Source organism: Falco naumanni, chromosome 6, assembly GCF_017639655.2.
Source record: "Falco naumanni isolate bFalNau1 chromosome 6, bFalNau1.pat, whole genome shotgun sequence".
Lineage (NCBI taxonomy): Eukaryota > Metazoa > Chordata > Aves > Falconiformes > Falconidae > Falco > Falco naumanni.
Window position 1 is genome coordinate 47,356,347 of NC_054059.1, and position 23,927 is coordinate 47,380,273.

Sequence of the window (23,927 nt, forward strand, 5' to 3'; positions counted from 1 at the left end):
GGACTCTCCAAATTGAATTTTAAATAAGGCTAAATAGCTAACATTTGTTGAAGTGATAAACTAACCATTTAACAGTCCTATTTGTAAGAGTACTAAGTGGACAATCTCCCCTTAAGACTTTGAGTTCTGTATTTGCAAAACAGATGCATCAAGGGATGAAAATCCCATAAATGGTTTGCATTCTTAATGTCTGACACAATGTAGTCCTTAGGGAGTGCACGTGTATGTGGGAGATCGCATGCAGGCTCTTTACAACGAGGCCCTAATCCTGAACCTGTAACATTACTTTAGCTACCAAAAATAACCCAGTTCTGTTGCTGTATTAAGAGCAACGATCAAGACCTCACCTATTAACTTCTGCATTACTGATAGGTTTGTGTTCCTGCTTCCCAGCAAATACTTGTTCTTCCTCACTCTTCTTGGTTGCTTTTTTTATAAATAAACCCCACATACTTCTTGTACACTTATGTTGATGATTCAGAGCATATTGCAGCATCCTGAATGTAGATCCTGCTTTAGCTACCCCAAGCACATTATCACAAGGATATGACTGTTTAGTTGGACACTAACAACATGATGTGTCTGTTAACAATAAAATCATAGACAAAACTCTTCCATGTAATGTCCCTAGCCTGGGTTATTAAGACACACAACAAAGTGCAAGAGCAGGGGAGGGATGGCTGCACTTACTATTTACATATGAGTGAATCACAAAAAGTGTCTGAGACAGGTGAAAAAGGCTAGAAACAGACTAGAATATCATCCCAAAAACAGCAGGTGCAATCATTTTTGGACCTGCTTTTTTAAAGCAAATAGTTTCTCTCCAATTTATATTTCTAGAGTCCCTTAGACATTAATTTCTTATTTTTCTTCTATTTACTGCTCCTCTAGTTACCTTTCAAATAGTGCTAAAAAAAAATAAATCAAGCATTCTGATGGTACTCGGGGTTTTATACAGTCCGCTATCAACTATTATAAACTACACTGTGGTTTGCAGATCAGTATGAAGAGCAGAAATAATGAGAAATGGTAAATGCGAGGTTTCAGATATATAGATATAAATAGAGTCCCCTATGCAGCTCTGTGACTAACGTTATACTTGAAGAACAGGGTAGAAAGAACAACTAAGATATTTCACAAGCTCTGTAAAATTCTTAAAGCTTTGCTGGTCCTTGAAATACAGATTTGGAAGAAGCCTAGCCACTCCATTTTAACAAGTCTTACTTTCAACATAACTTCCCAGAACAAAACTGACACATGGTATGTTCGCCTCTTCTGATCCTTCAAGCAAGTTATAATTACCTTCATCACAGAATGGACTTACTAGAGCCATTAATTCCAAACATGTAAAAGGTTACAAAATTCCTTTAAAAAAAAACAATTTTTTTCTCTCTCTCCCCCCCTATCCCTTTCCCATCTTTAAAAGTTGTATCATTTTTGTAAAAGTGCCATCTGATGGGTATAAAGGCTGTATGAAACTGAAAGGCATGGAAACTCAGAAGCAGCAGTTTGGCCGCCAATAAAAAGATATTACTTAGGATACTTCTAGATTGAATGTTTTATTTAGATACAATTATTTGTTTGGTTTGATCAACTTAAAGCTGCCTGAGCAGTCTCTCTCCTGGATGCACACTTTATCTTAAGTATTATAGAGCCTTATTTCCAAGCTACCTAAACAGATCAAATACCTTCAGGCCAGAGCTGATTTCCACAGCTTGGACTTCTTTCTGCAAGTGAATCTGCCACATGGTTAGTACCATGTAGTAAGCTCCAGTTAGTGATCAAATTTTCAAACTTCCAAATCATAAGAAATTGCTGCTCACTGTGCCCAAGGATGCATTTGGAAATGGAAGTTCAGAAGTAATACTTCTGTGTACTACTTTGTAAGGGGAGAGAGAACATGCAACCAGGTCAACACTTTTCAACCCCTGAGAGTAGTCCTATTCGTTAACTAGGTAGCAATGGACTTTTAGGACAGGGTTTTGCAGAAGCCCATTTGATGGCTGTTCATCTTTGTTCACTTGCAGGCACTGTAGTGACCTTATTTACACTCAAGTTATTCATTACATCTTGCAGAAGGTGTGGGACAGCAGGGAAAGGTAATTGGTGAGGAGTTTCTTTCCTAAATTGAAAGCATTAGTGATTTTTAGAAGTTATCAAAACAGCAGCAAAGAAACAGCGACACACAAATACTCTCTCTTCATGGAGACTTGGCTTCATGCCCCCAAACTGAGACTGCTGCTAAGAGGATGGCACCATCGCCACGTGCTCTCTACCAGAGCTTCTAGAAAAACTCACCACCTCCAGTGGTGCCCTCCGCACAAGTAATGGAGGCCTGTAAGCAGAAAGCTGTGAAGTACCAATTTATTTCCAAACTGTCACCACACAGGCTACCAGACACTTCTGTCCACTGCCTACCATTAGCTGGAAAAGAATGAGGGCTTCCCACCCAAGGACTAATGCAATTCATCAAAACATTTGCTGCTCTTCGACACTTCTTTAAGTATATTCTTTACTGAGGAGGTGAGCACAAACTCCTCTGAAAGCTGTTATGAAACAGCCAGGAGACAGCGAGGCTGCTCCTACCCACGTAAGACCAACATGACAAAATACCTGGGAAAGAAGATCATGTAACAGGATATTACAGGGAATAAAGGGAAATACAGCCACAAGAGGAAAGATGAGAAATTAGTTGAAAATTTCCATTTGAGATATTCACCCAGCAGAGACCATGTAACTGACCTTTAAACAGTCACACTGCATTAACTACAGTAAGCACACAAATATTTTGCATGATTTTCCTATCAGTGTTTATTTCAAATTGACATAAGTAGCATTTTCTCAAAAGCAAGCAATCCATTTAAGAGCATTATGGCCACATAACAAACAGGGTGACACCAAAGTCTTCTTATGCCCAAGTTACTCTCTCTAGATATCCCATCCCACTCACATGAAATAAGACATTTATTTTACTCCCAACATTTTCAATTTAATAGATATAAAACTATCATCAATCTCTTGGTCTGAGACACTAAACTTCCAGCTACTGTTTCCCCCTCTCATGCGCACACACTAATCCTGCTTAAAGATGCTGGAATAAGAGCCACAGAAACATGCATTTACTTGCAGACCAAATCTAACAGCAGCAGCTCACACCCTCTTCCTAGAGGGGGAACTGGCCAGCCCTGAGACGCTTTGGGACCAGAGGGGACAGACCAGACACCCCACCCAGCTGCACTCTCCATCTCCACACCAAAACCTCCAGCAAGGAAAGCCTTTAGAGATGACTGCGTACGTAGCAGAAGTCCCTGGCAAAGGAACAGCCCAACTTGAAAAAGAATCAACCCACCCCACTCAAGAGACAAAAATCAGAACTTCATCCCACTTTATCCAGAGCCAGACTTCTACCAGCCCATACATCCCATCATCAAGCTTCTGCCCATCTGGTTTACTGTTGCTGACAAGCATGCATAAATACTCTTCCACGGGAACAAAGTGGAAGCACAGAATTCATTCACAGGCAATATTAGTATTAATTACAGTAATTACACACTGACTACAAGCAACACGAAAGCACTATCCCTTTTGAAGCATACTTCCCAAGGTGGCTGCCTCCACAGCTTGTCAACTTTAATACGTCAGGCCTCTTCCAGGGGGAAATCAGGTCAACACCTTTGCAGTAAGAGTAATTTTTTATCCTCCCTATCAAGTGGGGGGGGGGGGGGGGGGGGGGGGGGGGAAGGGGGGTGGTGTTGCTGGCCCTAAAAATAAATACTATCCTGCAACAGGTCAAGCACAAATTTCTACATTTTCTAAAAGCAGTAACAGTACACTCTATATTAATTGTTTGTGTGTCTAGCACATGAAGCCTCTGTGCCTGATAACTTTATGTGGTTAATATGGTGCAATAACCCCCCGCCCTAGGGCCTTCATCTCAAACATGCAATTAAGAGCTTGCCTTTTAAAAGTTTCAAGGGTTTTGTGGTTGAAGGAATAGTTCATTAGTCACAAGAGCTCCTTTTCTTGAACTCTAGTAATTAACACTCTGATGCCTGTTCCCACAATGGAAACAAGAAGGAACATTGCAAAACTGCCTGCCTCTTGGCTCCCAGGAAGAAATGGGGTGATCCCTTTAATTTGGTTTGGCTGCCTCCTCACACCACCATGTGGAACTGTTTTGGCTGATTGCAGCAAGGTCCATTACACACATCTGCCTCTCCTTTGTGTATGCACCCTTGTGAACACTGTGATTACTGTTACACCCATGAGCTAGTCAGGGAGCAGTTTGCTGTAAGGCAACAGCTGATTTAGTTGCCAGATAGCCAGCCTTTCAGATGACAACCTCCTACACTGTTATGAAACATTAGTGCCTAGCACCTTACAGTCTCACAGCCACCAGGAAGCCATAAGTACAGGCACATGAGAATCACCAGCCATCAGCAGCTGCTAACCACATAAATATGTCGTAGCAAGCTGAATGACACTAACAGAGAACTGCTGATTGTGCAATATCTCTTTCCATCACGGACAGATCCTCAGAAGTCACTACTGGATTCTCCTAGGAGACACTGTCGTTATTCGGATGCATGCATTATATCATGTTAAAAATCCCCACAACGTTTACAGGAGAAATTCTAGTTTCTTAGAACTTTGTTTGCATTAATTTATACAGCACATCAGAGTCCCTTCCATGAGCCAGGACACACAAGGAGCCTCAAGACCAAAGAGCAAAAATCCCAACCCCTGCCCAAAGGGATCTGAAACAGGTGGAAGAACATAAGACAAGAAATGACACTCCACCCTGCTGGGACAAGCAACCATTTCACTGAACCAGCCATGGCCCTTCAACTCCAAAGGGCTGGGAAGGTTGATGCCATCACAGCTGACAAGTTTTTGAGGAGAGCTTCACAGCAATGTGACAAGGATTAGAAAGCTTAAAGGTATTCACAAAGTAGCCATTGTGTTCCCACCAACAGCTGAGAGAAGATGAGCAGAGCAAAGCTGGAAGGCCTGGCCACAAAGGTCTCAGAGCAAGAGCAGCCAGCATATATTGGAATCAATAAAGGCAAGCCGGGGGGGGGGGGGGGGGGGGGGGGGCCTGGAGGGCCTGGAGGGAGAAGAGGCTGATACAGTCAGCACACCTAGCTAAACAAAACCCCCAAAACAAACAAAACCCCCAAAACAAACAAAACCCCCAAAACAAACAAAACCCCCAAAACAAACAAAACCCCCAAAACAAACAAAACCCCCAAAACAAACAAAACCCCCAAAACAAACAAAACCCCCAAAACAAACAAAACCCCCAAAACAAACAAAACCCCCAAAACAAACAAAACCCCCAAAACAAACAAAACCCCCAAAACAAACAAAACCCCCAAAACAAACAAAACCCCCAAAACAAACAAAACCCCCAAAACAAACAAAACCCCCAAAACAAACAAAACCCCCAAAACAAACAAAACCCCCAAAACAAACAAAACCCCCAAAACAAACAAAACCCCCAAAACAAACAAAACCCCCAAAACAAACAAAACCCCCAAAACAAACAGATAATGTTGTCCCAGTGACAGGACAGACCTGCATTGAGGTACCCAATACAACAGGCATTTTAAAGCATACCACTGAAGCATCTGAGCTTCCTTTGAAAAGACTGTCAAAAAAATCAAGGTGATTGACTGCTCAGTTGACAAACCACATCACTCAGCTTCTTCATATTTTTACAATTGCTTTAAACATCTAAAGCAATTGCTTCACAGAATTAGCTGCCTGACACATTTTCAGTATTCCACATCATCTTACAACACTAAACCTCAGAGTTCATTCAAATGCAACATCCAATTGTAAGAAAGCCAAAGGCATCTGAGATCAATGGTGGCAAAGCTGACTGAGGGCTCTGTCTGAATCATACACAAGTCCAAAAGACCACCACCAACCTGATCAGGAGCCCTACCTCCTTCCCAGATGTAAGGGAGGGCAGCGGAGGGCAGCAAAGAGCCCCATATTTTTTTCAGCCACTCCATCTCACATGCCCACACAGTATTTTTTGTGATTGTGGAGAGGCAGGAGCATGAACAGCTATTCCACCCCTTAGAACAGTGGCAACAAGGTATTTCTGACTCTGCGGGAGTTCCAAACAAGTCTTCCTGGTACTTTCAAGGCACAGTAAATCACTATTAGATACTTGTGGGTATTTGGTTCCACTACTTGCCATTCAATTTATAGCAACTTGCTTCTTTCTTGCAAGATTTCAGCCAAATTGGGTTTTGTTTTGGTTGGTTTGGTGGTTTTTTTGAAAGATCTGTTACAGAGTACAACTTTAGTAGCACAGCTTCCAGGGAGCGTGTAATTCCTAGGTGCCAGAAGCATCTCTAGGGAGGGCCCTTGCATATACGGCTAACAGAGCCAGCTAGGGGAATGCTGCAGGCAGAATGAAAATATAGTTTAAGTCTTAATAGAAAACTAGTCCTCAAAAGTTAACAGATTTTTGAGAACACCCAATGACAAGAAGAGAATACTAAAGAGCAAAATTATTTCAGTAAAGCCAAAAGAGATAATTAAGTTCCCAACTACCATTTCAACATACTTTTAAGCCTTAGGAAGTTGAGAATGATACTAGACAATATAGTTACATGCATTATGCTCAATTATACATGGGTAAAAAACCACACAGTCCATTCAGTATTCTGCAGCAACCAAGCCACATTGAGTAAAACCTGAAAGCGTGCACACAAGCTGACAATCTGAGAAATGAGTACTTCTGTGAATGACAGCTCAACAAAAGTCTCCAGGCATGCCTAGCACAGGATTGACTCTACTGGACTCTGGAATTCTTCTCCATATATGCTGCCCTGAGAACCTAGCAACCTCACTACACTGAAAGCTGACACAGTGTTGCTAGTGGTACTGTGGTCACACCCCAGTGTCCAGTTGTCAATTGCCTTGTTTCAAGAGACAATTTTATACACCAAGGATGCTCACTAGCTTGGAACCTAGGCACCATGAAGCGGTTTAAGGCAACAAAATACGAAACAGCTTCCCAAAATATTCCAACAGCCTTAAATGCAGCCATGCTCTATTTTCTTAAGGAAGTATACAAATAATTTTTAAATTAGCACACCCCCTCATTTGTTGTTATGACTTCCTGCACCTAATGGAGAAAGGAGGATCCAGTAACTACAGCACTGAACCAGGGCCTGCAAGTTTTCTTCAGCTGCTCCAGGTATCATGGGTTGGACCCAGTTGGACATTGACATGCTTTAATGCCCAGGATACTCAACAGAGACCTACTCAGTAGTCGATAGAGCCCACAGCATGATTCAGCTCACCCTGGAACAGACACCAAGCACAAGATCTGCTGAGCTACCCTCTAGGCTCCAGTGACTATAACATAGTATATGTTATACTAGGTATCTCTCTCTGGCTAATTTAGATCTCTACACTCATGTCTTAATCCTGATTTCAATGCCACCCACTGTATGACCAGAGGCAAGCCACTTTCACCATACACTCCACAACACACAGCCATAAATGACTGGACACTTGAAGTAGCACAAACAGATGTTTCAGGAGTTTATAAGCAATACAATTGCATTAGGGAATTAAAACAGCCAAGACAACCATGCTAATACTGTTTCTACTACATAGATAATCTACTCCAGGTTACTTGGACCTACACCATGTAAGGCAGGCACACCCAAATTCCCCACAATGTTAATTCCTTATCTTTAAAATGAAAATAACAGCAAATTCCTACTGAGAGGCCTGCTGAAAAAATAAAGACTACAAAGCACCAGGGACACCGCAATAATGGTGCATTAAGGTTACATCAAGCTAAGAATTGTGTAAGGCACCAAAAGGACACTTCACCAGCCCCCAGAGACTTTGTCTCTCAAGGCTCTACTCCAGTCATCTCCTCTTGATACTTCTAAAATCAGAATAAAAGTAAAACTAGCCAGAATCCTACCAGTCAGCATCAGTCTGACACAAATACTCTAATAGTAAGCAGCAAAACATTATAGAAACATGAAACTATCACAAAAGTAACAATAAAAATAGATCTCGCACCGCCTGCAAGTACCTGCTGTGTAAGCACAGCATCCACCTCAGTCCATTATAATGCTCTAGCTTCAGCACTGCTGCATCAAGCCCACACCTACCCTCCCAGATAAGCAAGGAATCTCATTCTCAGTCAAGCAGGAATATTACATGTTCCTCCAAGATTACTGTTAAATCCTAATCATAATTAAGGGCAAACTGTATTAACTTTTTTTTTTAATGCGGTGATGTCTAACATGTTATAGTGAGATACAACAAAAAACCGCAAGAAAAAAATTGGCAGGTTTGATTTCCAAGTTCTTGTCTTGATCACGGATTTATTTATCTAGCGTTACTGTCTGAAATAGTGTGAAGTATGTATAGTTATGAAGGATTTTTTAAAAATACAAGGAAATAGCTATGATGCTTTTATGTTTACACAGGGATGATATTTCACAAGATCTATAATATTACATGCTCTGGTGAGTACAGCCTAAGTCCAAATACTACATGGAATACTACAAATTTTAAAGGAGGAAAAAAACCCAAACACACAGAATTTATAGCATATATATCTTTTGTCTCCTCTTTCTTCCAAAGTTTCCATACAGCTTGCATTGAGAACACTAATAATTATTGAGTTTTATGTTTTGCCACAATCCTCTTAAAATTCTGTTTGGTGAAGCTAACAGAATACGAACAGCAAGAATCCTGCACTTTGTGAAGGGTGGGCAAGTGAAACAGTGAATACACATCACCACTAGAACTACTGAGGGGGTGGGAGAAAAAAAAACAAACCCTAAAACACTTGTGTCAGATACCTACATTTCATTGTTACCACTTTTCCCTCTACAATACTCTCCAGGCACAGCTCCATCCCATGGTTGCTGAACATGTTTTTTAGTTCACATTCTTCAGGCATGTCTGAACTTGTTCTTACAGCCCTCCTTCCTCACGGGAAGTCCTACGCAGCGGTATTGTTCCCCGTGTATTCACCCCTTATTGTTAGCTTGTCCCTCCCCATCCCTATATCCAAGCACTCCTCCTCTCAGCAGTGCAGTGCTAAGATACCTGCTCAGGTACAGCATTCTGCCCCCTACGGCAGTGGGATAGCAGTCAACTTAAAATTAAATTTTCAGGGCACTGAAGTTCTGATATTCCTGTCCCAATGAAACAGACTGGTAGATTTTCACTCTTGTTTACATGTCCACCTGTCACCAAAGATTTGCCTTTTGGCCATCACAGCAAGGACACAGCCCTTCCACAATGCTGGTTCAAGAGGAAGAAAAAAGTACTGCCAAGACCTGCAGCTCAGAAAAAAGCATGTTTGGAATAGGCAATGGCAGAAATATCATAACATATGGCAGAAAACCTCTCTTACAAGATATAGGTCTTCTACAATCTACAGAAGCTAGAAAGCTCAACAGAAGCCCTTAACCAGTCTGCCTCACTGGCCCCCTAGACTCTTAATGTATCCAAAGGAAGCAATACCTTCATCCCTTCCCTTCTGGTTAGGAAAGCATTTGTACCAGACAAGATATCTTTTATTTAGTGACAAAATGGGCATATTATAGAGCTTTTCATAAACCCAGAAAACTTCATTCCCGTAATAAAAGACTCTGAGATAAGGAAAGATAATGATAAAGGGATGGCAACCTAAGCAATGTTCATTTTGCACACACAAGACAGAGACATCAGGATCATTAGCCTAGAAACCTGTACCAACACTTGGTTTAGCAAAAGCCTCAGCCCTTGATGAGCACCAATTAAGTTTTAAATGGAGTTCTTCCCTTTGATCAAGGAACAAGATAAGATCACGTTTATGCCACAAAGCTTTGATTGCAACAGTACACCAGATGCTTTGTTTACCTACACCTAACTACTAGTATAAGAAACAGTCCAAAACACTAAAGAGATTTTGTCATTACAGTGACAAAGAACAGTCTTCATGTAAAAGGGTATCAGAGAAGCATGTACAAGAAATGATATGAACTCAGCCCTGATGCAATATTATAACTTAATTTAGCCAGATACTGAATGTATGTCAGTAGGCCAAAGTTAGAGGTCAGTAATTTAATCTCACCAAATCACACACAAATGCTTGGTTTTGTCCAGCACACATGACATCTGATGAAAATTAGCTACATTTCATAATACCATAAATATCTATTTTAATAGGTAATGAATGTTTTAAAGCCAGTGAAACAGATTGGGCTGATTCAGTGTACCTCCTGCAGATCCTCCAAGCTGTGAAACATTACTGCTTGCACTCTGAAAGGACGTGGTCAGGAATATGGAAACCCACAGGCCATTTCCTCGTGCAAAGGAAGCGTGGCTCAGGAATCTGAATGATAGGCTCAGACTCCAGTCATCTCACTCTGGTAATGAGCGCCCAAATGACAAAAGGACCGTATACCCTGCCTAACATCAGACAGATCCAAGTCAAACAGCATTTTAATTTCAATTTCCTATCTCTTACTGCAGTCCTGTGGACAAACACACTATCTGTGAGCAATCCCATGACCACAAGAAGTTGGGTTCTGAAGAACTACCATAAGTACATGAGAGGTTGCTATAGAGGCCCCAGCTCCATTAACTCCTCATCTACCCTTCCTTTCCTCAAGCCAGCCTTGAAAACATCAATACTTCCCTACCTCCTCCTGTTGACGGGACATATATTTGGGGTACCTGGAGGATAAAGCAAGGAGACGTTACAGAAACATCATCCCTCTAGGGAAGGGACACCTGACTGTGCGACATTGTCAGAGAAATGCACAGTACAAATTAAGAACAATGTCGTCACTTTTACAGAAAAAAGGCAATAGTAATCAACTTCTTCCACTTAAAACCAGAAGCACGGTTTATTCATTAACATATCTTCTGTGTGACATTTCCCTGTAAGTGAAAATCTTGTCCTAAAATTATGCAGCAAACTGAAAACTGAGCAGTCTCGTCACCTCTTCTGCAATCCCTGTCACTAGTCATCATCTGTTTGACATTCCTGGAGGGAGGTCATCTGTTAGATCATGACTTAAACCAGGCAATTCAGAAATTTAGATTTAAGAAATCAAAAGGAAAGAACAACCACCACTTGAAAAGAAACCCACATTCTTTTGAATACCTGGTAACAGGCTGTACGCACTCATAACTGCAATCCATCTAGTACAGCGGTCCTCAAACTATGGCCCACGGGTCAGATACAGCCCCCCAGGGTCCTCAATCCGGCCCCTGGTATTTGCAGAACCCCCTCACCCCCACACACACACACACACCAGGGGTTGGGGGTGGAAAACCAAGCAGCCGCAGATGACTGCCTGCCACTTCATCCGTGCGCCGGCCCCCTGGTTAAAAAGTTTGAGTTTGAGGACCCCTGCTCTAGTAGCACATATTGGAAAACCCGCCTTTTGTCAGGGTCTTTTACTTAAGAAAATAAAAGATGACAAGTTTCAACATGCATTTTATCCAGTGCCCTGTATTTTGTCTTCCCTTAGCTCTTGTAGGATGCTATACAGCATACAGAGAGAGGCATGATCCTCAACCAAGAAGATTTACATGCTGAAAACATGGGTCCCAGGCAGAAGTGCAAGGAACGAACACATAACAAGAATTATGAAAATCTGACACACATTTTGTCCAAAATGAGGTTTTTGTTATAGAAGTCTACAACAACAGATACAAATTACTTCTTGTCACTCAAGGAAAAGCTTTAAAGAAAGAAAAAATCAGCCAACCCACTGACCAATCTCTGCACTTTCTGTTGAGTAGTTAGAAGAAATTTCTTTTAAGTATACCACCTTACACCTCTAGTTGGTCAATACTGAGCAAGCATCTTTGCACTTAACACTACTACGTATGTTCAGGTACTACCTAAATATATCTTGCATGCCTAAAATTCATTGCAAGAGCCTCACTACATTCCTCTACAAAGGTTACAGTCAACTTTCCACTAATGCCTGTTGTGATTTTATCATTTAAAGTGTTGCTTTTCCAAACATCATGCTGACAGCATTCAGCTTTTAGACTTTCTGATGTTTGGTTATAATAGTTTGAACAGCAAATTAATGGCAAGTACACAGAGCTAACTGTGAACATGAAAAGATGGGGGGGAATCACAGAACCCACAAGCAGCTCAAGAAAGTGCAACACGGCAAAAAAAAAAAAAGAAAACGTGCCCTAAACACATAAATACAGAGGCCAACTTTGGTGTGTTGGTTTGTTTTTTGTGTTTTATTTTGGGTTTTTGGTGGGGGGTTTTTGTGTGTTTGATTTTGGTTGGGGTTTTTTTTGGTTTTGTGTTTGGTTTGGGGTTTTTTTGGGTTTGTTTTTTTTGTTTTGTTTTGTTTTTTTTTTTTTTTTACACACTCACCAATCTTCACAACAATGAATGAATGATTCTACGACTGCAATAGTACAAATTTGTTGTGCAACTTTTTACTCTGCTTCAGCCCACAAGCAAATATAAATAGATGTTTTCAGTATAGTCACCTTTCACTAGTAAAACATTATGGTCCAGCCACACTCAGAATTTCAGTTGAGTTCTCCAAAGAGTGGTTATTCAATGTAATTTTCTGATCTATTAAAAAAAATACATGTATAGAGTATTTAAGTAACTGAGTAAGCACGGGAAGGATACTCTTCTGCAGCCCCAGTTATGGGCAGCTCTTTTCTTCACTAAAAGCAAAAATACTCTGTCTTAAAAAAATAACTAAGGGTTTCCTAGTGTTAGATTTTCCCAAACAATTTGAATACAATTGCATTCATTTGCCAGTACCTAAAAAAGAAAAGAAAGGCCAAAAAAATAACTCCAGTGCTATACATTACCCATAATTGCTTCTAAAATCCAGCTATGGTTTGCAGCTCCCAGCACACACAGCTAATGTGACTGACCTTGTTGGAATCTCTCTGGGTAAGCAAGATGGCTCTAAAAAAAGAACACCAGGCCCTCACAATTAATTGCTAACCATTAATAAATTAACATATTTCTCCCTCTTCTCCCAGGCATACCTATAAATATAGTTGCTAAAAAGCTTTACCAGAAATGGAAATCTGAGTATTTCATGACAGAACAGGCACAGGAATAAGTGATATCCATGAACTACTGAAGAAGGGAATAACCAAACCTGGAGCGCAATAAAGAGACCAAAGCAGACACGTGATCCCCAGCTCACTGAAGCTACAGCCACAAAGGCCAAATTGTAGCAGAGCCTCGCAACAACAGAGGCTTCTAACCACAAGCACGTCAAACTGTCTGTACCACGCAAAATTTGGCTTGAAGTCACAACTCAAATAAGTATGCAAGGCCTGAGGGCAGGGGGAAGAGACAGATCAGGCTACAGCTAACAGAGGAGGCACATTGATGTTCTCCAGTAAGGCAGTGACATTTCTCACACAGGAGGCTCTACCCCATACGGAGCTTTCCTCCCCCTTGCATCTTTTGAGGAATGACCTTAGCTGCAGGGTTTTCAGTAGCCAGGGGTTTCTGAGACCAGAGAAAGTTCCTCCACATCAGACCACTTCATGTCCTTCAAATTGTTGTTATGCCAGTAAAATTAAGTTACTTTTGTTCCGGATACTTCTCCATGTGTACAGCCCTATGGAACTACAGTTTCTTGCTGGTTTCTGCACCCAGGATAGCCCAGAAAACTGCAAACCCACAATCATATACAAGCAGTGTGCTGTAGATGCGTTACAGCTTCCACAGTCATACAGCTGTCCCACAATAACCTGAAAAACTCTAGGAATCCCTCTTGAGTAGCTAGGGAGGGAATTCAGTTTCACAAGCACTCAAGGGAGTGCTGCAAGATACAGGAAGCAAAACCACAGGTCAACCACAACACCATCCACATATTAGTTTATACCCCAACAAGGATCAACTAAGATACAAACAAAAGAAAACCCAAAACACACCCACATTTCTAAGTATAGTCAGGAAAACAGCGTCAGCTCTATCATCCAAAGAGCATAAACTCCACATCAATCCAGCCACAAGTCAAATCAACACAGCATGCTAGCAAAGTCTCACCTTGTCATGGCCAAATGCAGCCCCTAAGTACTATCTGAATTTGTGTCGGGCTGCAGGAGATACCTCTAACTACACCATAACTCTTTCCAGACAGAAATCAAGGAGGTGCTTATGGAAATATTAGATATAACTTTCAAAACACTATGCTGTAGCTAAAAAGTTGTCATATCCTTGGTCAAAGCTTGAAAAAAGTGTCACCTACACAGACAACTGCTAGCGAGTAAAAGTACAACTCTTCCTCAGCAGCTTTGGTTTAACTAGACCAACTCTTGTTAACTACCATAGGCTGCTACTGTCAGTACAGTGTACCCTACCAGAAAAAAACACCCTTGTTTGCAAAAAACAGCAGCCTTCTTGTCTGAATTAGCAAAAGACAAGCAACTGCATTTTGCATCAGCTGTTGTTGGTAAAACTTTTTATTTAAAACCTGACTACAAAAAGCTAAAAATATTCATGTTCAGCTTAATAATTCTTGATAGATTCTGTTTTAAGTTCTATTCTATTAAATGCTATTCACAGTATTTATCTAGGAGTGAACAACTCAATCACAGAACAAAACTGTTCAGGATAAGAGTTATCTTGTTAAATAAAGTTAGTTCAAAAGCCTCTTTAAAAAAAGAAGTGCAAGTTCACCAAGAGCAAATAAGCTAACCGTCCAACAGTGGTGTCACAGCTTACATTTGGACTTTGATTTCTGGGGTTTGTTTCATGGAACTAGGGGAGGGTGGGTGGAATTTTCATGCTGCTTCTGGTTTGGAAAAATAATTTTTAAAAAATCAATTTATAGGTGTTCGATTGTAAAAAGACTTGGACGGAAGAAAAGGTTCCTGGAGAAATATTCTCAGTTTTACATTATGCATCAAAATGGATTGAATCAGACCACTTATTTGTGGTGCCCTCTATTTTTTCCAAGATGTTTTTATTGTTGTATGATAAGCATGATTAATTATCTGCAAAACCAATCTCCCCACTGAGAGCTGGCATCTCTCACCACAGTTATTTATGTCATTCTTCTAGAATACATCCCCATGCCATCACAGCACTAACTACAGGCAGCAGATACCACCAGCCAAATACTTCCTCCTGAAGCTTGACCAGTTCAATAAAGATCATGATATCACCCTTCCTAGATAGCACGTGTAAGAAAACAAATGGCATAAGCTCTCCTCCAATTGCTTTTTTTACAAAACTAACTTTTAGAACTAATTTAATATTTGTAAGGTAAAATACAGAATACTGGTCTTCGGTGAAACAAAATCCAGTGGTTGTGAACTACGCAGTAAATAAACTATGAAACATTGTGCTAATAAGGCTGTTAGCTTGCTATTAAAGGGTCGATTTGAACGTTGCAGAGATGAAAGCGCAACGATAAAGAAAAATTCTCCACATCTCATTTCTTTATTACAGCCTTGTCATGCAGGGAGTGACATAAAATGACGCTGTGCACCAAAGAGGTCGAAAGCTTACCTAGAAACTGAAAAACAACAGCAGAAACAAAAGTCACCAGCGGTCTTTAATTTATTCCCTTGCATTTCAAAGGACACGTGTTTTCATTAGTCAGAAGATCCACCTCCCCACTACAGCCAGCCCTCAAATTGTTCTGCATAACACTGAGGGTCCAGCTAAAGAGTTACCTGCTCAAGGAACCCGAGAGTAAAATAAATTAAGCATGCTTGGCTTGCTTTCCTGCATAAGTATAATAAAGCCTTTTAAAACGATTAGCAGGTTTACTCTTTAATCTGGCAAGGTAACAAACTTTCAGCGCCCAAGAGAAAAAAATACAATGAGGGAAAAGCACGATATAAATATTCCACATGCCAAAGCAGAAAGCTTATTTCATTGCAACCACGCACTCCTGCTTTAAACCAATACCAATAAAAAAAAAAAAAAATAAGGAGGGGTGGTAAAAAGGGAAAAAGTCTTTCTGTGGAAGTTAATTGATCTGTTAACGCCTAACTTCACCGCACGTCTGTGCGGAACCCTCCTCTCAGCGGGGCCAGCCCCTCGCTGGCTCCAGCCCCCCCGCACACGCCGGCAGCGCCCACCTCGCCCCGCAGGAAAACACGAGCCGGGTTCCCGGACCCGCCTCGCCGGGACCGCGCCGCTGCCAGGCGCTGACCGCAGCAGGCAGGCTGAGCGGCACGCGCTCCCGACAGAGGGGTAATGGCTGCTACATGTACATGCCACTCGTAATCCCGGGAAGCTTCCACCTCTGAAAACATTCCTCACTTGACATCAACTCCAGCAAAGCCTGTGAAAATACTCCAGGTAACAAAAGGCGATCACGCTAAAGCGCTGTCCTACGGGAAAGCAGAGGTACGCTTCGTAAGTCATAAACCCCTCGCCCAACGCACAGCTGCTTCCCTTTTGATTATTCCCTGCGGAGCGGGAGCTGCGAGCGCGACATCCCGATCGCCGTTCAGAAAGCCCTCCCAGGACCCCAACCCGAGCTGACAAAACGGAGGTTTAACCCGCCTTCAAAGACAAACCCGAGGCCGCCCAGCACCGCAGAGCGCCCCCCACCCCCCCACCCCCCGCGCCACGAGCGCCCCCCGGGGCCGGGCCGGGCCGCCCCAGCGCCTCCCTCACACCCCGTCCCGCCGGCGCTCGCCGCGGCCAGGTCAGCATCGGAACGGCCCCGGGAGCAGCGCAGGGAGCTCGGATCGGCGGGAGCGGGGGGAAACACACAGGGACGCACCGGGGAGAGGAGGGGTGGGAGGGAGGGACGGGCGGACGAAGGGGCCACTATTTAACTCTCCGAGCGGGAGCCCCGTCTTTTAATCCCATCACCGTTAAATAGGATTAAGCGTCCTTGCTTACTTGAGCTAGATTCATAAAGTTTTTGCTTAACTCACAAAATTTTAGAGTTTTTCGGCCAGTGCGCGGGTTTTGCTTGAGAAGCTGGAAGTTAACTTACATACCTGCCTGAAGGAGAACAGTTACTATCTCAGTGCAGACTGGCCAGCACCACCACAGAAGAAGGGGAGCGAGCCCCGGGGAGACCCCATCGCGTATAACGTACCCCCAGCCAGGCACCCTCACGCAGCTCGGTGCAAAATCCACCTCCCCCTCTCCCCGCTTCCCAAACGCCGCAGCCCACCGCGCGAAGCGGGCACAAGTGCGCCAGCCGGCACGGAAGGGAGGCAAGGGGCTGCAGCGAGCCGCCAGCTCCCGCGCAGCGCGGCGGGGCAGCCCCGGGGCTCAGCCGGCCAGGGCCGGCACCGGCGAAGGCCCCGCGGGCCATGCGGCACGCCGCCGGGCAGCCCGGCTCCGGGGAGCAGCCGCTGGGGCACCCCCCGCAGCCCGGCGCCGCGAAGTTCCCGCGGCGCAAACCCGCCCGACCGGCGCTCTCTCACCCTTAGTCCAGTCCACCACTTGCTTCGGGCTCCACCTGGTCACCGGCTCCATGGCGGGCTCAACCCCGCCAGCACCAGCCCCCGCAAGAGACCACCGCCGCGCTCCCCCGGACGCGGACTAGCTCCTTCTCAGGCTCCCATCCCGGCAGCGCCGCTCCGGGCCGCCCCCTCCCCGGGCTGGCTCCTCCCGCCGGCCGCGGCCGGGCCCGCCCCGCTGCCGCTCCGCCCCCAGGTGCTGTCCCCCGCCGGGCCGGGCCGGAGCGCGCGCGGCCCCGCCGCGGGGCGGGACCGGCCGTAACGGCTGCGCCCGGCCCGGGCCTGCGCTTGGGAGAGCGCTGAGGAGACACTTCCCGGGCCGCTGCGGCTCCTGCCGGGAAAGGGAAGGTGCGTGGGGACAGCGCTTTTAAACGCCTGTCACCTTTCACGCGCTGCCCGCGCGCCCCGCGGACCGGCGGCCCACAAAGTAACAAAGTCCCAAAGCAAAGCATGGAGCACCCCGACACGTCACCTAACAATGTAACGTCGTTGCTGTCTGCAAGCCGCGTCCAGCTTCGGCTTGGCAGGGCAGAGATCCGGGCACAAAGGACGCGCTGAAGCGGCACGGCAGCGGAGGCCGCTCTGCGAGACCCCCTGAGCGTGTCGTGTCTGAAAGCCAGGGCTCTTGGGACCCTGCGGGGACACAAATGTCGCGCTTTCTTAAAGCAAGGCATAGTTTTAGCACTAGGTGTGAAGGCTGGCCTGGAAAATGTAGAGAATCCAGGCCGAGAGCGAGTGAACAGAAACAGTAATTACTACTATAAACGGGAACTGCTGCTAATCACATCACCCCTACTGCCATACTATCATTGCTTAATTTAAACTCGGTGATAAATGCAAATTTTTTTTTTTAAAAAAAGAGCGTGTTTTGGAGTCCGGGGGTTTTCACGAGCCCAAGGAGGGAAGGCCTACCGCTGAGGTGGCCGTGCCTGGGGGTGCCGCGGTGAGGAAAGGGAAGGAGCGGTGGCCATCCAGCACGAGGAGCTGCCCGGCATCCTGCCCCGGGAATGGCGACCAGCCCATGGGGTGGAGCAGCGGCCGGGCTCTTCACCCTGCTTCAGTGGTGGCTTTGTGTGAGTCACGGCCCCATGGCGATTTTAGCAGCAACTCCAGACTGACTTCAACCGCGCTTGTCCCAGTATTGCCATTTGGGGTTTTAATTTCTGAATCTGGCACTTAAAAGCGTCCTTGGGTGTGGAGGCCATTTCACCATAATAGATTACTTCTGTTTTGCTGCTCCCGCTTAGGAGTTACATTAAGCCATCAGCTGTCCCTCAGGCTTGCCTTCCTTGGAGGAAACATGTCGTTTGTGTCCTGGCCACCTCCTGAAGCCCATGTAAACCTTCAGTGAGTGTGTCAGCCTCTACACAGAGTGTAGAGTGCTAACCTGCAAAACTGTGTGCCCAGTGTACCAGCCTCCACCGTTCCTTGCTACCAAACATATAACTCAGCCTACAACCACTTTGCCATTAACAAAGCAGCAAGGAGGCATGGAGAAACCAGGTATCTTTATGGTGTGCATCACTTAGGGAATCTGGTTCAGCAGCAAATTCCAGCCCAAAGTCCTTCTGTAACACCCACAAAAGTCTCACTGCTTCTCTTCCTCAGGGAGGAAAAGCAGAGTGAACTCTGTTGTGACAACACAACTGTGAAATTTTAACTTGGCGATATTGAAGAGCAGGTAAACAGCTGGGATTTCAGACTGACCAGTATCCCACTGTTTTCATCATCTCCCACTTTTATCCATCTGTTATCCCTAGTCGTGTACGTGAAATGTAGGCTCTTTGGGACAGGGGCTGTCAGTTCTGTGCGTGGCTGTGCAGCACCCAGCTGAGCAGTGCCCAGCTTTCCCAACACGGCACGAACAGCTGTCTTCTTGTACACACTGCTGCAAACCCCTGCCACAGAGTCAAAAAGAAATACTTCACGAGTTCTAGTTTCAGGAATTAGTAGTTAAAAATGGTCTTTTTGCATGTATACCTAAAAATTAGTAAAGCGTTCATTCTTTTTGTTACATAGTGGTTGAAGTAGTATTTTTAGTTCTTGATTATAAAGTCAATATGTTCTAGCTTATTTATGTATTTGCTTTTTAGTTTGTGCGATATTAAGTCGGTCAGTTAACCTCTCTGCCTATTTGAAAGATTAAAATGCAGTTCACCATGGCTTTAATAGTGGTGCAACCACCAAAGGTTTCCTGATTCCCCATTGAATCATGTGTGACCCATGCTTAAAGAACAACAAAACAGCAGCTCTGCCCCCTCTCAGGGGCCTCGGTAAACAGATGGGCCTTGTTATGTGCCCTGCTAATGGTTTCACAAGGGTTAATGTAACAGTGCTTCTGTCTTAACTACTTCCCAAGGTTTCAGGCAGGAAAGCAAATGTCTCTCACGGTTGGTGTTTGGAGCACTCATCTGCTGTCATCCTTCTCTGTCACACATCTTGGGCCAGTCCTTCAGTCTGATTTGGATCAAATGAGCACCATGTTTTGTAAGGCATGTAGAGCTGCTCACTTGCTAAGCAGATTGCCAATCTAATAAAACCATTATTCATTCTTAGTATTTTTCTTAATTTTCAAAATGACAAATCTATTTCTTTTTTAAGCAGGGTGATATTGCGGTCACTGTTCTTTTATTACATGATGTCCCCCAACACCAGCTGCTTTACAGCCTGCTTTGGACAAATGAAATGGGGCTGACAGGGGAAGGCAGCACATCTCCAGTTTCTCAAAGGGATTTATAGACACTTTGCTTACCTGTACTGCTCTTTTCAAGCCCAGACTGTAACTGTTCTTTTAGTAGGTTTTTCTCATGATTGCATCATCCCAATCTTGTCTTTATTTGAGACGAGATTAACTAGTTGTCAACTGGCATGATGCAATTAGAAGTTCTATTCATAGAATAAGGTGGTTTTGTTAGAAAAAAAATACTCATTGCCAAAAGAAATTTAAAAAAAAACAAATCTCTGTCTGATTTTCAGGAATGTCAAGTCAAAAAGTAACACTGCCCCTTTGCATGTCTTCAGATGCTCTGTGGGTTAGTTTATGAGTTTTGTGCCAGTATGGAGTATTAGGAAAGATGTCAGTTCCTTTTCCCTGCTTGCAGCCTTGTGTGGAGTTCATTGCTGTGGCGAGAACCAGACTACCAGTTCTACGGAAGAACACTTTTTCATTTGTTATGGGCAGTCTGTCAACACACAGCACAGTGTGGACCAGGATCACAGTTTCACAGTCATGGGCACAGCACCGTGCCCTCTCCTATCACCCCACAGCAAGGACTTACAAAATAGTCATAAACCCACAGCCACACCCCTGTCAAGTTGGCAGAGGAAGCTGTGCAGTGTTTGTTAACTTCAGGTTTCTATCCTGGCAGCTGGTCAGCAGAAGGAAGGCAGGTGATTCTTTATAGCAAAAAGTCTGCTGGAATAAATTATCCTTTAAAAAAAAAAATGTGTATTTGAATCACTGGAAAGGTTTAGCATCATTTCAGCAGCTATGCTGGCTCTAGTCTGTCTTAACACTGGATTTACCATTCTATCTAAATGCAGTCTGATTGACCCTGCTTCTTAGGCCACGGTTTTCGCTACCAAATCTGTGTGCTACCAGGTTACCAGCTTGGATCTGAGTCACATGTGGCAGGTAGCCAATCATAATTCTTGACAAAGTAACTGAAGTGTATGACAAAGATTGTATTCAAATTTGGAACTGGCATCAGGATGACAGACAATGGTTGATTTAGCAGCAAAACCTGCTGGTACAGAGAGAACACACCAAAATTCATTGAACAGTTTAGAGTTTAGTGGGTTTGGACCAGGTTATCACTACACATCACATGGCTGCTTGTGTCCCCTGACCACTGCATCGCAGTCTGCCTATTACCAGACTTATTACCGGCTACCAGAGCTATGCAGCAGGTCCTTTCCCATAGTGCAGATTTGCACAGCCGGCAGCAGCTCTGCACAGCTGCAGAGCTCCCAGCCTGCGGGGGTGCAGGTTTGAGTTTTAAGCCGCTTTCGCTAAGAGAGGTAAATGCTGCTACACATCTCTAGAGGGATGAATAAACAAGCGTTTAGCCAAAGGTCACATACCAAGTTTAAAAAGTGTGGGTTTTGTTCAGGGCCACAAAAAGGTTTTTTTCTTACTGTTTCAAATTTTTTGGAGGGCTCAGCATATTGCAGTTTATATCTTTTGAGTGGAAGGGTTGTTTATGCTGTTTGGCAAAACATTGTCTAAGAAAGTTTTGCTGTATTTCAGTACATCATTCATTAAAGGCTTATAGATTTATTTTTTTAATATTCACTGTTGAAAGCTGTGAAAATTTCCAAATTTAAAGTATCAGGAACAAAAGCCAGGATATGGGTAGACAGTGCACTGTTTGCCTCTATTTGCAATCCACAGGTGATCATTAGGGAAAAGTCATTCCCTGACCTTTTGTTACTCATAATGCTTCAGAGTCCATCACTACTACTGTCACTATAAAAAAATTAGGATTTACATATGATTTTCCAAGCACTACCTTAATCATACACACGGTCCACAGAAGTTACCAGGGCATTCTGCACAATAGCAAGAGAATTTTACCCTACCTAACTAGAATTGAGAGCTTCCTGGTAAGGTCAGTGAGTATTTGAAGTTCATTTGGAAATTGCAACAGGTAAATTAACTGAGTCAGACTGAGTCAATTCAGAACTGGGTTTGGTTCTATAAGCGTATAATTAAAAAAAATCACACTAATGGGAAACTGTTGTTGCATAAGAATCAACATCCTACTTCTCACCTTGATACTGGAATTGTTAGTGATGGGTATCCTCTACACATGATAGTGTGGGAGGTCTTGGTGATGCCTGTTGAGAGAAATAGGTCTGCCTGGTCCTTTTTTGAATACAATGTATGCAAAGAGAGTCTTTTTCAGCTGAATGGGGTAAGGAGGATAGCCTGGAGGTCTTCCTGGCTTGAGCATTTACTTTGGAAAAACAATGTCCTGGCCACGCCTTCCCTGTGCCCTAGAGAGAACAGACTGACTAAGGTGTACTGTCATTCCATGTAATGCTCTTATGAATTCAGAAAGATTTTGATAAAGCAATTAAATTTTCCCTTCAGTAAAACAAAAATAGTCATTTCAGATCAGACAAAGTATATAAAAAATCTTGCCTTAAATGAAATAGTGGTTCCTAAGAAAAGGAAACATCAGAAAGGTATGAAATCTGGCCCCAGTGGTTGCACCACTTCCCTTGGTGACCTGGATCAAATCATTTCATCTCTGTATTTCCGTCTCCTCACCACTCAAAGGTCAATAATCTCACAGTGGTGAGAAACACCCTATTTTTCTTTATCCACTATATTATTTCCTCTCTAAATAATTGAAATATCTATAGAAAAAAAAAATAAACTGCTAGCTCCAGTGAATGGAAAGTTTTCTATGCCCTGAAATATTTCTAGGTACAAAGGAGTAAGAAATAAATAGTTAAATAAAGAGACAGATGCAAAGTGATTGTAATGATTTTGCTAAATTTATTTAATTTTATGTGTATCTGTAGTTGGCCATAGTACAACACATAATGAATAAAGAGGGGTATGGTTATGGCTGGTTTATCAGCAACCAAAGTTAAGTTAGGAGGACCTACATATATCAATGGCTCTATCAGATTTCTTGTAGATCTATTACTTTTTCCCCATGATAAGGTTCCGGCACTACTTATTTCCTAAGGACAGAGCTGTATTGGATCCTGTACTTGTATTGTCCCTTTTTTTTTAATCCATTCAGCTTTAAAACAACCTACACAAAGTTCCTAGTGAAGTAAAAGTTGCCACTGCTTGCTGATACAGATGTATATGTTATGTCTACATATAAAGACGTGTGTATGTATGTACACTGATGACACTGTGCTAAACTGAGCTAAGCAGTAAAAGGAAAGGTATTCTGAAGTTTTAACTTGAAGCAAGATCCTCTAAACTATACCAAGGCTTTGGAGTTTTTTTCCTTCAAGAGTGCAGAAATAGGATCTGAATTGCCATGCATTGACATTTTTAATCCACCAGGTGATTTTATTAGGTGATTCTCAAATCACTGCACAGAAATAATTTCCTCCACTGTACCTTGTACCAAGGTAGCATGTTTTAGAAGAGGATCGCAAACCTGTTTTGCAAAATCTAGATTTATTATAAATATATTTTATAGTAAATAGAAATTGGATTATAAATTTATTTGGGCCTACCTCAGGTCCCTTTACCTGACTATGAAACTATCTGACTCTCAGGTAAACCGAGTGCACAAGAAGTGATCTGTGTAAAATTACAATACTCACCCATATCAATGCTTAAAGAGAAACTTGAAGTCAAATGGCAGCATTTTTTTATACAGAAACAGAGAGATGATTTTACCTGGTCCTCATTTCCCTGCCCAAAGGGTACACAAGAAGGAAGATTTTTCTTGAACGCACCCCATCAGTCAGTTTGATCAGATACAGAAGAATTATGTTCCCAA

The 23,927-nt window shown here is 43.3% G+C and overlaps 1 protein-coding gene across 5 annotated transcripts in view; it reads right to left on the reverse strand.

Annotated features, from left to right (window-relative positions):
* Positions 1 to 17,577, reverse strand: part of CNKSR3 (CNKSR family member 3) — a 60,053-nt gene extending 42,476 nt beyond the window's left edge. For 3 of the 5 annotated variants that reach the window (XM_040597390.1, XM_040597388.1, XM_040597387.1), the window contains exon 1: positions 17,413 to 17,577. In XM_040597390.1, coding sequence (XP_040453324.1) covers positions 17,413 to 17,464 — 52 coding nt within the window. In that variant the 5' untranslated portion in view covers positions 17,465 to 17,577. Of the gene's footprint in view, positions 1 to 12,855; positions 12,956 to 17,412 lie in introns of all 5 variants that reach the window. The other 2 variants (XM_040597389.1, XM_040597391.1) reach the window with 2 other exon arrangements.
* Between the last annotated feature and the right edge of the window lie 6,350 nt (positions 17,578 to 23,927).